Source organism: Orcinus orca, chromosome 3 (genome assembly GCF_937001465.1).
Source record: "Orcinus orca chromosome 3, mOrcOrc1.1, whole genome shotgun sequence".
NCBI classification, from domain to species: Eukaryota; Metazoa; Chordata; class Mammalia; order Artiodactyla; family Delphinidae; genus Orcinus; species Orcinus orca.
Window position 1 is genome coordinate 7200256 of NC_064561.1, and position 16999 is coordinate 7217254.

Sequence of the window (16999 nt, forward strand, 5' to 3'; positions counted from 1 at the left end):
ACCCTGGATCTTGCATTCTTAACAAATTAGCTGCACCATCCCTACGTTTTTGCAAGGAAAATCCGTTATTAGGCCGTAAGTTTTGAACTTCTCGCCTTCTTTAGGAAGGAAAGCTTTTGAACTACTCCTTGCTCCAAATCTCGGCAGTCTGAATCACAGACTCGCACACGACAACCTGCCTAACAACGACGCCTGTCGAGCGCCAACTTGATCCTGACACTGGAGATGAGTGGCGTTTAGTTTATGCATAGGTTGTACATCGGGGATCTCACGAAGCGCTCGGGAGGATTCAACGACACCAGGCTTGTAAAGAAAAGGCGCTCGGTCCCCGGTAGCTTTACTTATGAGCCCTGAGAAGTGGTTGGCCGAGCATCTCTGTCGCAGCCCCAGCTCTCCCACCAAAGACCGTTAAGTCTCCAGTTGGGTTTTTTTCTGGATCGGGCGTCCGTTTCTCCATCTGTGAGTGGGCGGCTGGAAGATCCCGGCCAACTCGGTTCTGCCCTTCAGAAGCTCGGCAATCCGGCTGGGCGCTACACCGGATAAAGTTTTAACACCAAAGACCCGGGGCGCTCGCTTGGCACCAGTCCCGGGGCAGCAACGAGGAGCTTGGCCCGCCCTTTCCTCGCACACGCACCTCGAGTCTGCTCGGCCTCTCGCAGGAGATGCGGACAGTGGGGAGGAAGTTCCGCGGTAACCCCTCGATTGGAGGCCGAACCTCCTCTACCGAGAACAAGCCACTATGAGTACGCTCACGCGCAAGCTTCCTTCCCGTTTCCGCCAACGCACTTCAACGAGTGTAAGATGGCGTCCGCGCAGGCGCGTAAACTAGCAACCGCAGAGAGACTCAGACGTTCGCCCTGCCTCACGTGATAATGGCCTCTCAAAAAACCGCCATTGAAAAAAAGAGCCGCGATGTTGTCACATGATGCAGGCCTACCAATACGACAACGGGAAGGCGCCACGGTCCTTGTCACGTGGCCAAGGAGAACGCTGAATTTGCCACTGTCACATGATCAAGTAGAGGCGTGGAAAGGGGAGGGAAACGTTCCGACGCCACGTAACGCCTACGGTTCTGTCACGTGACTAGGGCCCACCTCCTTATCTCTCTTTGTCCCTCCTTCCCTCTCCGGCTGGGCCTGCGTCGAGCGGCAACGCGGCGGCGAAGGGGCGGGGCTCCGACCGGTCACGTGGCTCCGCACCTCCCCGGCGCGCGCCCGCCCGCTCGCCCCCGGCCCCGGCTCCGGCTCCTCCTCCTCCTCTTCTCGCCATTGCAGTTGGACTCAGCAGCCCGGTGCGCACCGCGTGGCTTTTGGGGCGAGACCCCGGCGGGATCTGGCAGGAGGGCGGCGGCTGCGGTCGGAGAACGGGACGCGGACAAGGTAAGAGTCAATGTGGCGGCGGCCGGGCCCGCTCCCGCCTCTCCCCCTCCCCCCGCCCCTCCTCCCACTCAGCGCGGGATCGGCTGAAGAGTCGAGGTGACAAGGCCTGAGGCGCCCCGCGCTCCCCGCTTCCGCCCAGTCCTCTCGCTCTGGCGCCTGGCTCATTCCTTCCTTGCCAGCCTTGCTCCCGCGCTCGGCCGTTACTCTCCCCCATTGTGCCGAGGAAACAAAATGGCGGCGGCGAGGGCCCGGTGCGCGCGCATCCGCCCCCCCTCGCGGCCCCTCGGCCGGCGGCGGCGCCTCTCGCGGGGGGTGCGCGCGCACCGGGCCCTCGGCCGCCGCCTCCCCCGGGCCGGGCTTTGTCTGTTGTGGCGCTACGCGCGCACGCGCGCACGTGCCGGCAGCACACACCCCCCTCCGGCCAGGAGCATCCTGACCCGCGCTGCGGGGGCGACCCCCCTTCCCATCTGTCCTCCTCTTTGTCCCAGTCCCGCCCCGAGTTCCAGGAGGGTCCCAGGTTCCCAAGGCGGGAAACGTCGCCTCCTTTGTCCTTACGTGGGGCAGAGAGGCAGACCCCCTCCCTGGAACCCCGTCATTATTTGGATTGCAAAGGAGGCTTCATGGGGTTCCCAAATCTCTGGCTACCTAGGCCTCCCCCAGATCAGGAGCCAGATTTGGCGGAGGGTTTAAGCTTTTCTTCTTTTTAATTCAGGTGTTTCATTGATGTTGAATTTTCTTCAGATTGCTTCGGACTTGGCATTCATTCTACCCCAAAACTGTGATCTGGTGCGATATTTGAGTGTCCTGTGATCTGCAAGATTGGGACCCAAGCATGAGAGCTTGAAACCCTTTCCCTTTTCTACCTTATTTTCTCAAGTAGTTGAGTGACAGATTCTTGGGGTTGCTCTTGAGGTTCTGTCCAGGGTAATACTCCGCCTAGGGGAATTATTTGGGGTGTACAGTGATCAGCATGTTCTCCCCCAGTTCACTGTCTAAACCTAGGGAGAGTAAGCCATCTCTTCTCAATATTTCCAAAACTGTTTGAAAGTTGCTTGGGATTCTGCCTTGGGGACCTGATCCATCAGCAAGGAAGCATTGGCTAGCCTTTTCCAGACCCAGGTATTTCAGTGATTCTGAATCTTTTTATGATTGCTTAGGACTGTGATGGCTTTAAAATGAGTGGTCTGGTTGGCATATTTGGAGTCCACGGGAAAACACAAGGTGTCACCCGAAGTTAGGACTGAAATTTACAACTTTAGGCTCTTTTCCTCCACGGATTGCTCACAGTGCTGCCACTATGCTTTGTGTGTGGTCTCATGGGATGTAGCTACAGCAGCCGCTGAGACTGTGAATGAAATGTGGGAACCAGAGGCTCATTCACAGCTGGAATGGGGGGGGAAAGGCCCCAGGGCACTGGTAGGTGCTACTGTCCCTGTCACTAGTCCTGGGTCTTTACCCCTGAGCTGTCTCTTGGCCTTGTGGACAGCTCCTGGTCCCTGGGATTTGTGAATAGAATCTGTGCAGACTCTAGCGTTGTCTGAATTGATTGGAGGCAGGCAGTTACTGCCAGGCTTGGCTTTGCTAGCACTGGGCACTAATTTATCAGGGTCTCCCTACCCTGCTGAAGCTTGGGCCAGCCTGGGAATCTCCCTGTTTGTGGAGTGGAGTGGTGCCTAATCATTTGCAGTTTTTCTTTGTTTTTTCCTGATTGAACTTGTCCAGTGCCTGTAGGTAAAAATTCCTTTAACTACTTCCACTGTACTCGAGGAGATGCCCACATTCCTGGGAGTGAGGAATCTAAGGCTGTCTCTTATTTTTCTTAAATTATTTTCTTGTCAAAACAAACAAAAAAATATTGGCAGGAGTGGCTGCTAATATACACATATATTATGTATTTTTAATTTTACTTTTTGTCTGCGTTGGGTCTTCATTGCAGTGCGCGGGCTTTTTCTAGTTGTGGTGATCGGGGGCTACTCTTCGTTGTGCGCGGGCTTCTCATTGCGGTGGCTCTTCTTGTGGAGCACACGCTCTAGGTGCATGGGCTTCAGTAGTTGTGGCATGCGGGCTCAGTAGTTGTGGCTCACAGGCTCTAGAGCGCAGGCTCAGTAGTTGTGGCACACGGGCTTAGTTGCTCCGTGGCATGTGGGATCTTCCCGGACCAAGGCTCGAACCTATGTCCCCTGCATTGGCAGGCGGATTCTTAACCACTGTGCCACCAGGGAAGTCCTGGCTATTAATATCTTTTCTTTTCTCAGTTTAAGGAGAACACTTTGGTTTTTTAAATTTATTTATTTTTGGCTGTGTTGGGTCTTCGTTGTTGCGCGTAGGCTTTCTCTAGTTGCGTCGAGTGGGGGCTGCTCTTCATTGCGGTGCGCAGGCTTCTCATTGCTGTAGCTTGTCATCGCGGAGCACGGGCTCTAGGCACGCCAGCTTCAGTAGTTGTGGCACACGGGCTCAGTAGCTGTGGCTTGCGGGCCATAGCGCGCAGGCTCAGCAGTAGTGGCGCACGGGCTTAGTTGCTCCGCAGAATGTGGGATCTTCCCAGACCAGGGCTCGAACCCATGTCCCCTGAATTTGCAGGTGGATTCTTAACTACTGCACCGTCAGGGAAGTCCACTGGCTGTTAATATTTTGATGTCACAAATATGGTGCTCATGCTCCCCTGGTTAAATTTGCCACATAGGGACAGGTGGAGTCGCTGATGAGGAAAGAGCCTTTTACAAGTCTATACATCTCTTCTCTTTGGTTAAACATAGGCAGAACTTGTAGGCTTCAGCAGCGTGTGGGAGTTGGAAGTGTGCTCACTTTTTAAAAATTATTTATTTATTTTTGGCTGCATTGGGTCCTCGTTGCTGCATGTGGGCTTTCTTTTATTTGCGGCGAGCAGGGAGTAGTCTTAGTTGCGGTGTGCGGGCTTCTCATTGCGGTGGCTTCTCTTGTTGCGGAGCATGGGCTCTAGGCGTGCGAGTTTCAGTATTTGTGGCGCATGGGCTCAATAGTTGTGGTGCATGGGCTCTAGAGCGCAGGCTCAGTAGTTGTGGCGCACAGGCTTAGTTGCTCCGCGGCATGTGGGATCTTCCCCGACCAGGGCTCGAACCGGTGTCCCCTGCATGGGCAGGCGGATTCTTAACCACTGCACCACGAGGGAAGCCCTGTGTGCTCAGTTTTGAAAAAGGCTTTAGAAGTTTTCTTTGGGCTGAGGCAGCTCCCTCTTACTTACCTTTCTCATCTTTCTCTCCAGTTCTTCCTGATTTCACCTTTTACATCTCAGAGGAATGATTCCTTCCCCCTGGAAACTTGCCCTCCTGCTGTGTTTTGTCATTAAGTTGCTTAACTTTGTGCAGTCTTGAAAGATGTGTAAAGTGTCACCATCTATTATTAGCAGGTATGGCCCACAAAATGGTGATACTTGATTTGCACGTTGCTTTGATCGAATATTCTTAGGAGTTAGGATTTTTAGGCTCTGTGTATTATTATTATTAATTTATGGCTGTGTTGGGTCTTCGTTGCTGCGTGCAGGCTTTCTCTAGTTGCAGCAGCCGGGGGCTACTCTTGCGGTGCACGGGCTTCTCATTTCAGTGGCTTGTTGGCGGAGCATGGGCTCTAGGCGTGTGGGCTTCAGTAGTTGTGGCTCGTGGGGTCTAGAGCGCAGGCTCAGTAGTTGTGGCGCACAGGCTTAGTTGCTCTGCAGCATGTGGGATCTTCCCGGACCAGGGTTCGAACCTGTGTCCCCTGCATTGGCAGGTGGATTCTTAACCACTGCACCACCAGGGAAGTCCCTCTGTATATTATTATATATTATATTTTATTTTAGCCAAGTCCTGGGCAAGAAAGATTTGATTTCTTTTTCCAGTGGCAGGGTTCGGAATTAGAGGCAAATAGTGGTTTGATGGGAGCCTACACACTGTTGGTTAGTGAAATGGGGTTGTGGCCCTGAAGAGATGAGGCGGACTTTAGTCTTCTGCTGCAGCATTTGACAATTTTGTCTGAAGCCACTAGTTTCCCTCCTACTTTGTTATTTAGGGTAAGTCGGTGCTGCCTCTGTGGTGCTAACAGTGTTACAGAAATAATACTGAAAGCAGGGTAGGCATATGTTTGTTGGGGAGGCTTGTCAGTGTGCTGACTTGCTAAAAGAAATTGTTTCTTGCCATTGTTAGGTTCTGTTAAATCTCTGTGGGATTTTTCCTAGACATCACTTTTTAGGTGATACTGTTATAAATAGCAATTGGAAATTCAGTCAGACTTTTTTTTATTAATTATTTATTTGGTTAGATTGGTTCTTAGTTGCAGCATTTGGGATCTAGTTCCCCGACCAGGGATCAAACCCGGGCCCCCTGCATTGGGAGTGCCAAGTCTTAGCCACTGGACCACCAGGGAAGTCCTTCATTCAGACTTGTAACATCAGCTGTTTTCAGATGTTTTGTGAAATGATGTCCAGTTGAAATTTAATTTTTTTCTCTTCTCATTGGATGTCCACATAATGAAGAAATTGAAAACGTGGCTCTAGTTTTAACAATAAAATGAGTTTACTGTCCAAGGGATATTTTCTTGTCCATATAAGATCACAAAGGATCATTTACAAAGTTGAATGTGTGTCCTTTTATTAGAGTCTGTAAATTTATTCCAGATTATTTTTTTAATCTTAGGTGATTTGTGAGAAGAGGTACTATTGGCAATTTGAGGTTCATGGTAATTTTCCTGGAAACAGCCATTTATATGATTTCCATTAGGATTGTGGTTCAAGCTCAAGGGTAAGGTCTTACTGGGATAATCTTCTAGGCCACTTGCTTTTGTGCTGCTTGCCTTTGAACTGATTTCTTTCTTTTATCTGAGTGTGTGTGGTGTGTGTGTGTGTAAAGGATGAATGTGATAAGTTAGGCTTGCTTTTCAGTGGTACATTTAGAGCTTTTGCAGGTTAATAATTCTTACTGTTTATTCATAATTCAAAAAAAACCTGTCTAAATTTCCCTAATATGGAAATGACCAGCCTGGCCCCATGGTTCATAGTGTCTCTTAATATTTATTTATAACAGCCAAGAACTAGAACCCACCCAGATGTCCTTTAATGGGTGAATGGTTAAACTATAGTACATCTTTATCATGGAATACTAGTTAGCAATAATAAAGAACAAACTGTCAATACACACACAACTTAGATGAATCTTGAGGCAGTTACGCTGCAACAGACAAGCCAATCCTGAAAAGTTGTATGCTTTACAATTCCATTAATATAACATTCTTGGAATGCTAAAATTACAGAAACCTTAAAAGGATTAGTGGTTGCTAGGGGTTAGGCATTGGGGAGGGGGGACAGTTAGAAGGTGAGTGTGACTGTAAAGGGCAACAGGAGGGATCCTTGTGACAGCAGCAGTCTGTATCTGATTGCGGTTGTGATATTGTTCTAGAGTTTGCAAGATGTTGCCATTGGGGGAAACTGGGTAGAGTACATGGGGGATCTCGCTGTTATTTCTTACAGCTGCATGAGAAGCTACAATATCTCAAAATTTAAAAGTTTCATTTGAAAAAGAAACTTACCCACTAAAATAATTCACAGTTTGCATGTTGTTAATATTTAACAGCCTTTGAGAGCCAGTCATTTTTTTGTTTTGTTTCTTAACTAGAAACTAGTTTTTTAAAAAACTGGGTATTTCCCTGGTGGCTCAGTGGTTAAGAATCTGCCTGTCAATGCAGGGGACTCTGGTTCAATCCCAGGCCCGGTAAGATCCCACATGCTGTGGAGCAATTAAGCTCGTGCACCACAGTTACTGACCCCACGGGCCACAAGCTAGTGAAGCCCATGGGCCTAGAGCCTGTGCTCCACAACAAAGAGAATCCACCGCAGTGAGAAGCCCATGCACCGAAACGAAGAACCCCTGCTCTCTGCAGCTAGAGAAAGCCCACGTGCAGCAACGAAGACCCAACACAGCCAAAAATAAATAAAATAAAATAAATTAAAAAAAAAAAAATCTGAGGCTTTCCCATGGGAACACAGGGGAAGGTTGCCTCTGCCTGCCCCTCCCTCTTAAGGATTTCTAAGCTGGCTTCCCTTCCCCCCTTGCTGCCTGAAGGGCATGTTGCTAAAAGAGTTTAATAATTCCCACTTGGAGTCACATTAAACCTTTTTGCTGTAATATTGTTTTTTCACAGGCAGATGTTAAAATATTTCTGTTGGTTCATCCAAGAGTAGCTGAAATTACTCCTTCAATACGTTGCATTTGTAGTTTTACAGCTGATAGAGCATTTTTCCACCTTGTCACCTTTAATCCTTACTGTTTGCGGCTCTGAGGTGTAGGTAGTGTTTTAATCTCATTTTTGAAATGAGCTCTGAAAAGATAAAGTGATTTGTTGGAGGTTCCACAGTGGCCAGGTTGGAAAGCCCAGGTGGGCACAAACCTGGGGCTTCTGTTTCTGAGACCTGTGGCTGTTCCACCGTGTCATTGGGCCTGGAGGCCTGGGTCTTACAGACCAGTTATAGTTCCAGAAGCAATTTAGGCAACAACCTGCATTTGCCAGTTAAAATATCTTTTTAATTAATTAACATACTCCATCTCCACCTTTTCATAAGAAAAAAGGATGTTTTAATACTGAACATATAGGAAGAAAATAAGTTTAGAGTAAAGGACGGTCCTTTCTTCTTTATTTTTGGCTTTGTTGGGTCTTGTTGGCTGCACGCGGGCTTTCTCTAGTTGTGGCGAGCGGGGGCTGTTCTTCATTGCGGTGCGCGGGCTTCTTGTTGCAGTGGCTTCTCTTGTTGTGGAGCATAGGCTCTAGGCGTGGGCTTCAGTAGTTGTGGCACGTGGACTCAGTAGTTGTGGTGCACGGGCTAAGGTGCTCCACGGCATGTGGGATCTTTCTGGACCAGGGCTAGAACCCGTGTCCCATGCGCTGGCAGGCGGATTCTTAACCACTGCGCCACCAGGGAAGTCCCAAGGACAGTCCTTTAAATTGAAAATATTTGTGAACATCTTTATTCCTAACTTTATACCTCCCTATGGACCAGTAAAAACACTGGGGGACAGAACTGGGAACCATTGCACTAGACTTAAGATATGTCTTGAATTGAAAATTTTCTCACAGTGGCATCCATAATCAGATTTTAGATTAGCCTCTTCTGGCTGGGTTGCTTTGTTAAAATTATTTTCCATATATCCTCGATGATGTGAATCTGTAAAAGCTTAAGGAGTCACTTACAAGTTGTATGTGTGTATTATTCCATTTCTCATTCCAGGATAGGATTATATCTCCAGAGGTCAGGGAACCAGGATTGGGTCCTGTACCTTTTAAAGCCTAATTAGGTCTCTTTAAGAGGAGCATCCAGTTTGGGATCATTCCCAGGAGTGACTGGGACTCTAAGGTTTTGTGAAGTACCCTGGATGGGGGAATTTACTCTGGAAGATAGGTGGGGCCATACCTGTTGGGGTGTTGTCACTACACCTCTTCATTCATTCTACAGACATGTGTTGATCCACACATGCTGACTTGGGCACGTTTCTTTCCCAACAGCAAGTGGTCATGAACGGCATATTCCAGTTAGTGAGAGGTCAGAGAGGTGGTCATCTCACTGCATGCTGTCGTTTAAACTTCTGTAACTCTGCGTGCTCTGGGTGGGCTGGTTTTGAGAACAAAAGAAAGAAACCTGATCCCTGCATGTTAGAACATCCCAAAACCACACAGAGGTTGTTTAAGATCCTGATTCTTCGCTCTTCACTCGTTCTTTTTTTGGACTTCTTTTCAGAGAGGCTGGGCTGGTAAATATCAGGCTTCAGTTGGGCCTGGTTTGAATCCTGAATGAGGTTGCAGGAGCAGCTCTGTGAGCCTTTCAAGGCTTGGGTTTAAAGTTAGATTGGCAGGGGGCAGTGGAGTGTTGCATATATAGGTGGGTATTGTGGGTTTCTTGCCAGCAGTGTTCCTCAAAATCTTGAAAAGGAGGTTAAATGAGGTGGATTCTCTGGTATTCAGGACTGGAGCAGCTGGCTTCCAAGAGGCTGATTTGGATGACAGATAAAGGCTCACGCAGAGGCAAGTGAGGCCGGTTTTGTTGCCCTGCAAAGAAGTATTGACTCCAGTTTTTTGTTTGTTTGTTTTGCGGTACGCGGGCCTCTCACTGTTGTGGCCTCATCCGTTGCGGAGCCTGACGTGCAGGCTCAGCGGCCATGGCTCACGGGCCCAGCCGCTCCGCGGCATGTGGGATCTTCCCGGACTGGGGCACGAACCCGTGTCCCCTGCATCGGCAGGCGGACTGTCAACTACTGCGCCACCAGGGAAGTCCTGACTCCAGTTTTTATTATTTATTTATTTTTGGCTTTGCCTCGCGGATTGTGAGATCTCAGTTCCCCAACCAGGGACTGAACTCGTACCCTCGGCACTGAGAGTACAGAAGCCTAACCGCTGGACCGCCCGGGAATTCCTGACTTCAGTTTTTACGTGTTTGTTTTAGTTCACAGAATAAGTACTCTTACTCAACTTTGTCCCCCTGAATCAAAAGCCATCGCCACTAAGGCCTGGCCTGAGGGAGGAGGGCCAGGGGATGAAAGGATCGCAGATGGGCCAAGGGTGGTGGTCAGAGTTAGCCACAGCCCAGTGAACCCCTTTAGGGGTCCCTTCTTGGGCCTGCCTCTCAAGTGAGGCAGCCTGCTGGAGCACAGGCCACAGCCATGCTCTGAGTTTTAGCAGTGAAGACAGCAGATGGAGACCTCGCTGCGGGACGTTTGCTGAAGACAGGAGCATTTGGGGGTGCACAAGTGTCCTTGAGGGCTGTGATGGGCTGATGTTTTACACAGTGAATATCTTTTTTTTTTTTTAATGTTTCATTTTATTTTATTTATTTATTTTTGGCTGCGTTGGGTCTTCGTGGCTGCGCGTGGGCTTTCTCTAGTTGTGGCGAGCGGGAGCTACTCTTCATTGCAGTGCGCGGGCTTCTCGTTGTGGTGGCTTCTCAGTGCGGAGCATGGGTTCTAGGTGCACAGGCTTCAGTAGTTGTGGCATGCGGGCTCAGTAGTTGTGGCTCAAGGGCTCTAGAGCGCAGGCTCAGTAGCTGTGGCACACGGGCTTAGTTGCTCTGCGGCATGTGGGATCTTCCTGGACCAGGGCTTGAACCCATGTTCCCTGCATTGGCAGGCAGATTCTTAACCACTGTGCCACCAGGGAAGTCCTATATGCCATTGACATCTGACTTTAGTTGTGTTTCACATATCTCTTCATCTCTATTCTTTTCATCTTTCAGTCCACTTCATTTTATTGAAATATAATTAACATAATCTATTTTTACGATGCTTTTCAAAGTAGCAGAAAGTTGTAGTCTTTCCTCTAAATATTAACTAGAGTCCAGTATTTATTTACATTTTTTTTCTTTTGAAGTAAACGTACAGATCTTGAATATCCAGTTCAATGGATTTTGACCGCTGCATGTCCCCATCAGTATTACCAGGATGTAGACCATGACCGGGACCCCTTCCCAGGTGTTTCCTGCCACCATCCCCCAGAGGCAACCGCTGATGAGTTTTGGCTGTTTTGCTGAGTTTGAGAACTTCATCTGGGTAGCTTTTTTTTTCCTTTTTCTTTTTTGATAGTTGCCCCAAATGTAGCCACTGGAAGTCTTCATAGGTCAGCTCAGTTGTCCTTTGGACAAGCCTGCAGTAATCTGTGCATGTTTCCTTGCTTTCTGACACTGCAGCGTGACCCAGGCTCACCCACCATAGTTGTGCATCAGGTGCCGAATCAACCATTTCTTCCAGGAGCTCCTTTTAGAAGATTTTAGACAATATCGGTCCTACAAAACCCTGAATAAAAAGGTCTTAGTCACCTGGGATCTCAGTTTAAGCTCTGTTGTTTTCGAGTCTCTATATCTGATATCTGTGGTGGAGGAAGAATGTAAAATGAAGAGGTGGTAAGTGTACAGTGATGCATTGGCTCCGGGCACCATGTTGGATTTGGAGGGAAGGCGTTTCTCCTTTAGGGTACACTCGCTGGCCAGGTCCACGGGAATGGGGGACTTGCGTGCTGTGTTCATCACTGTCCCAGCATCTAGCTCAAGGCCTGGCACAGGGGAGGTGCATGCTGAATACTTTTGAATAAGTAAATACAGTTTTAAACATCATCCTTCATTATCAGATTGATGAAGTTTCAGTATAGATATGGCCAAGACTGGGGGCTGTTTAACATGGGCTCCTCACCAGTCAGCTGTGATTTCTGATGGCCTGCCTCTTGTCAGTTTAGAATTGGTTTTCTGAGCTTTGCTTTAAATTTTAGATTACCTGCCATGGTTGCACTTTTGTAAGAATTCTTGTTTACTACTCACTTTTAAAAAAAACCAAAAATTATTATGGAAATTTTCAAACATGTACAAATGATCCCAGTATACCCATCCTCATCTTCAGCAGGTATCAACATTTTCCAGTGTTGATTTATCCTTTTCGCTTCTCCACTCACCACCTCACTGGAGTATTTTAGAGCAAATACCAGGCATGTAGTTTAAGCCATTATTTATTTTAGCTGCATTGAGTCTTCGTTGCTGCGCGCGGGCTTTAGTTGCGGTGAGCGGGGGCTACTCTTCGTTGTGATGCGCGGGCTTCTCATCGCGGTGGCTTCTCTTGTTGCAGAGCACAGACTCTAGGCGCGCAGGCTTCAGTAGTTGTGGCACACGGGCTTAGATGCTCCGCGGCATGTGGGATCTTCCCGGACCAGGGATCGAACCTGTGTCCCCTGCAATGGCAGATGGATTCTTAACTACTGCGCCACAAGGGAAGCCCCAAAGACGTTCTTTTCAAACACAGCCGTAATATCATTCGTTCCTAACTGAATGAACAATTATTCCCTTAATACAGGATGTGCTTTTGCATGTGCTCCGCCCCTACAACAGCCAGTGATGTACATCTTGTCTGTAGCAGAAGTTGGTGCTGTTTTTGCGGGTCTGTGGGATTTATGCTCCATGCTTTCCATAGGTCAATTCATTTAATTTTCACAGTCTTCTTGAAGAGGTAGAGGAGTAGATTCATGTTGCAGGTTAGAAGGAAACTCCAACGAAACTTCAAGGCCACACATGTAGTGGCACAGCTGGCAAAGTTTCAGGCCCACATCTTTGCAAAAGCTCCCACTTGGTGACTACCAAGGGCCCAGGCTCAGCCAGGAGCTGAGCCCAGGGACTGGTCCTCCACTCCTCCCTTCCCTCCCTCCCATGTCAAGAAGAATTTGACGCCACCTGTCCTTTTGCCTGGCTCTGCAGGGACATCGCCTGTCATTCCACCCTTAGATTTTCAGGTTCTACTTTGGAACCCTTCAAGTTTTCGATGAGATTGCTAAGTAGTCCTGAAGCATTGTGGGAAATTCTTGTTCTGGCTAGTCATGTCGGAGTTTATCCTTGAAGGGGGTGCGTTTCAGAGATGAACCTGCTGCCCTGGCTGGTAACTGGTGTGGATGCAAGGGGCTAGCTGTTATGTGGCTGGAGGGAATGGGTGGATTCATCTGTTGCTTATTACGCTGATGGGGTTTTTTTGGTTGTTTACTCATTTGGAAGATTTCAGTGTGGACCAGACTGTTTGCATAGAGTGGGAATTGAGTAGGTTGTAGTCAGCATGTTATTTAGAGTCCAAAATTGTAATTATAGCTACGTTTGTCTTGAAGAGTTCTGTTGTGTATTTCAGTTGTCTCAACCACTCCAGAATTGAACCCACAGGTGTGTGTCCATGTGCTGCAGTGGCCACATCCACCTGACGTTTCAGAAGGTTCTTGCCTCTCCAGTTTACAGAAGGCTTTTGAGCCCCTCTGTTTCCTGCTTTCCTTCCATCTCTTCATTACCCTCAAGGACCAGAGCTCTTTCCCTCTTTCTTCTCCAAATACCAAGATTTTGCTGAACATTTTCACCTGTACCATTTTCTGGAGGCTTGTTAAAAGGTTTATTTTTTATTTGTAAAAATTAGCATACTTATATAAAGATACGATAAAAAGGGATTTTTAAAAAAGTAAAAATCACCTGAGTGTGGGCCCGAAGTGAGACGCACCATCTAGAAACCAGCTGTTTTCATTTTTATGGAATTTTATAATTAGTTGTTTGTACCGTGGCTTAGTGGTTACTTGGAAATAAAGATGTGTCCTGCTGTGTGGACGGGCCTCCTTCCTGAGGCAGCGCCGTTTGCATCCTGCTGAATATCTGACTGCTAAGATTCATCCATTGATGAAATATGTGAAACTAAAAAGATTTTCTGATCTTATAGATAGTTGAAGTATTGATAACACCAAGGAAATCTGTCACAATTTGAAAAGATAAGGAAAAATTTGATTTCCAGACACTACAGGAAAAGAAGTAAAAATGGTAAGAAAGTTTTTTTCTTAATCATAGATACGGTTTCTTCATTCATGTACAAAAATGTCTGTAGTGTTGCCCCAAAGCATTGGATTCTTTTTTCTAAATTGAAGTAGTTGACTTACAATATCATATTAGTTTCAGGTGTACAACAGTAATTTGATAACTTATTGTAGATTATATTCCATATAAAGTTTTTATAAAATATTGGCTACCTTCCCAATCCTGTTCATTGTGTCCTTGTAACTTGCCTATTTTATACTTAGTAGTTTGTTCCTCTTAATCCCCTTCACTGTCTCGCGTCCCCAAAGCATTTGATTCTGTAATCATTTTTCATTGGACTTTTTTCAAGTACATAGTGTAACAATTCTAGTAATATAGAAACGTGTAAAGTAAATGCCCCCTTCCTCCCACCACCTAGAGAAAGCACAGCTGTTATGTTTGGTTGTCCTGCTCAGGCTTTCAGATAAGTTCATATAGTTTTATTTTCATATGAATAATTCTCAGTTGTACAGCTTAAAAGATAAGCGTCAAGTTGCATTGTTTTTAACTAATTTTTCACATTTCCAGCGTCCAGTGAGAATTTTTGTGAATGATGATCGCCATGTGATGGCAAAGCATTCTTCTGTTTATCCGACACAAGAGGAGCTGGAGGCAGTTCAGAACATGGTGTCCCACACGGAGCGGGCTCTCAAGGCTGTGTCCGACTGGATCGATGAGCAGGAGAAAGGTAGTGGCGATCACGCCGAGTCTGAGAATGTGGATGTGCCCCCAGAGGACGAGACCAAAGAAGGGGCCGGGTAAGTTGGTTTTGTAGGGTGGTTGTTTTTTGTTTGTTTGCGTGTTTGTTTTGTTTTTTCCTTTCTAGGGAGACTGGCCAGGCTAGGGTTGAGCACCTCCTTTTCTAAGAAACTCCAGCCTTTCCAGGATCCCTGGGTTCTGGCCAGATGGAATCTCTCACTGAGCATGTGTTGGGCTGTCCCTCAGGGAGCAGAAGGCAGAGCATGTGACTAGAACCCTGAGGGGCGTGATGCGTGTTGGCCTCGTGGCAAAGGGCCTGCTGCTCAAGGGGGACCTGGACCTGGAGCTGGTGCTGCTGTGTAAGGAGAAGCCCACGACCGCCCTCCTGGACAAGGTGGCTGACAACCTGGCCATCCAGCTCGCTGTGAGTGTGACCACCACCACTGGGGTTGGAGGGTGGTCAGGGGAAGAGGTGCCCAACCGCGCTGTGCGCCAAGAGGCATGCTCCAAACCCAGCCTTGCGCCTGCTGTGCTCACACCTTCTGTAGGTGACAGGCAGGACGCTGCAGAGCCACCCAGATGCTCTGGCAGCCAAGAAGGGCCCAGTGCCTGCCATGTACAAGGCTGCACTGTTTTTGGGCCTCACTGGGCATGACCTTCACATCCAGATTCCAGTGATGGATGGGCGGGTGAGTGGATGAATAGGTAGCACAGTTGTTGACTCTTCCTCCCTGATGCAAAGCTGAACATAAAAAAAATTTTTTAACCGATTTATTTGTCTCATTACAAAAGTACTACATAAATAATAGCCTCTGGCATTTCTTGAGCATTGACTACACCAGACTCTAGGCCAGAAGAGCTCTTTATCATTTCATCGTAATGATTGAGATAGGACTTTATCATCTAAGTATTTTCGAAGATGTGACTGAGGTGTGGGGAGCTCAGTAACTGACCCCACATACCCAGCTGGTGAGGTCTGGGGCTTCAGAACCTCTTGAGTGTCACTGCCACTCAGTGCCTCTTTGGGACACATTTACCCTGGATTTAGTGACAGGATAAGCAAAAGAAGAAAGTAAAGACTCTCTTAGACACACTGTTCGTTTTCACGTGTGAAGGTATGTTCTGTCACGTGTGAAGGTACGTACTGTCACGTGTGACTGACAACTGGGGATTCAGGACAGAGGTCAGAATTGATCAGTTAATTTTAATCTTTGTCTATAAAAAGTATATTAAGTGAAGAAAATTAATTTGACGTAAATGTTTCTAAAGGAAAGACAGTTTTTGAAGAGTCTTTAAAGATAGATACAAAGAAAGTATATTTTTATCAATTTAGCTTGGTGTTTTTTGACTGGGGCAGATTTTGCACCCCAGGGGACATGTGGCGAATCTAGAGGTAGTTTTAGTTGTCACAGCAGGAGGAGTTGGGTGCTACTGGCATCTCCTAGGTATAGAGGCTGGAGATGTTGCTCAAGCTCCTCCAGTGCACAGGACAGCCCTACAACCAAGAGTGATCTGGCCCAGAGCGTCCGTAGTGCTGAGGTGGAGAAAAGTCAACTTAGATTTTCCATAGTGCCTTTGTCCTCCCCGTAATGTATTTACTTTGTTTTTCTTGAAAAAAATCAAAAACGCTCGAGTTTTCTTGATCAAGGCATATAAACTGGTATAAAGAAGAAAGCAGAAGTCACAATTGTGAACGTCCTCTTATAGACACGTGCATTTGCAGCAAGTGTGTGCTTTTATAGGCATCATATGATGAGACTATTTTACTGCACACAGTTTCCATCATCCCGCATTCTGTGATAGCTGCTCAGCCTGGTGTGGAAATAGCGGTGGCTGGATGCCGACTCTGTGCTGGGTGCTGTGCTTTCCACGGAGTGTCCGGTTCAAGTCCTCTGCAGCCTTGTGCTGTCGGCCGTGTCACTAAGTCCATTTTACAAATTAGAAACCACAATCTTGATGAGATGAAGTGATTTGTCCAGTTACACAACAACCAAGCAACAAAATGAGGATTCACACCCTCATCTCCTCCCAGACCCTAAACTCTCTTACCATTACATTGTAAAGCTTCCCGTGAAAATCACTCCTCTAAGTAGTCACCTCCTCCTTGGAGTACCTGGAAGATGGCCAAAGACCTGTCCTGCAAGAGGGAGGTTCTGACCCCTAGCTGAAGGGACTGCTGTCAGTCACAGTCCAAGAAACTGGCCTGTCTGCTGTAGTAACCAGGAGCTAAACAGAACTGTCGATAGCCTTGGGGGGAAAGTGCGTTTGAAAGTTGCATTTTCTTTTGTAGGCTGTTACAGATGACAAGTACGAAATACTCCAATCTGTCGACGATGCCGCGATTGTGATAAAAAACACAAAAGAGCCTCCATTGTCCCTGACCATCCACCTGACATCCCCTGTTGTCAGAGAAGAAATGGAGAAAGTATTAGCTGGAGGTAGGGAGGCTGAGAAAGGCCAGCAGGACACTGGCAACTTGGTGTTCCCTCACGATTCAAACGTGCTATTCAGTTTTAGACTGCTTTGATAAAAGGATAGCGGTGTAGCTTTGACCACCTTTTACTCTGAGATCACATCTCCC

General features: G+C 47.5%; 1 protein-coding gene across 6 annotated transcripts in view; it reads left to right on the forward strand.

Annotated features, from left to right (window-relative positions):
• Positions 1-1199: 1199 nt before the first annotated feature.
• The window catches only part of ILF3 (interleukin enhancer binding factor 3), a 28455-nt gene continuing 12655 nt past the window's right edge, over positions 1200-16999 (forward strand). For 2 of the 6 annotated variants that reach the window (XM_049708131.1, XM_049708132.1), the window contains exons 1-5: positions 1200-1379; positions 13589-13686; positions 14248-14477; positions 14665-14842; positions 16709-16856. In XM_049708131.1, the coding sequence (XP_049564088.1) occupies positions 13684-13686; positions 14248-14477; positions 14665-14842; positions 16709-16856 (559 nt within the window). In that variant the 5' untranslated portion in view covers positions 1200-1379; positions 13589-13683. The remainder of the gene's footprint in view (positions 1380-13588; positions 13687-14247; positions 14478-14664; positions 14843-16708; positions 16857-16999) is intronic. The other 4 variants (XM_049708129.1, XM_049708130.1, XM_049708133.1 and 1 more) reach the window with 2 other exon arrangements.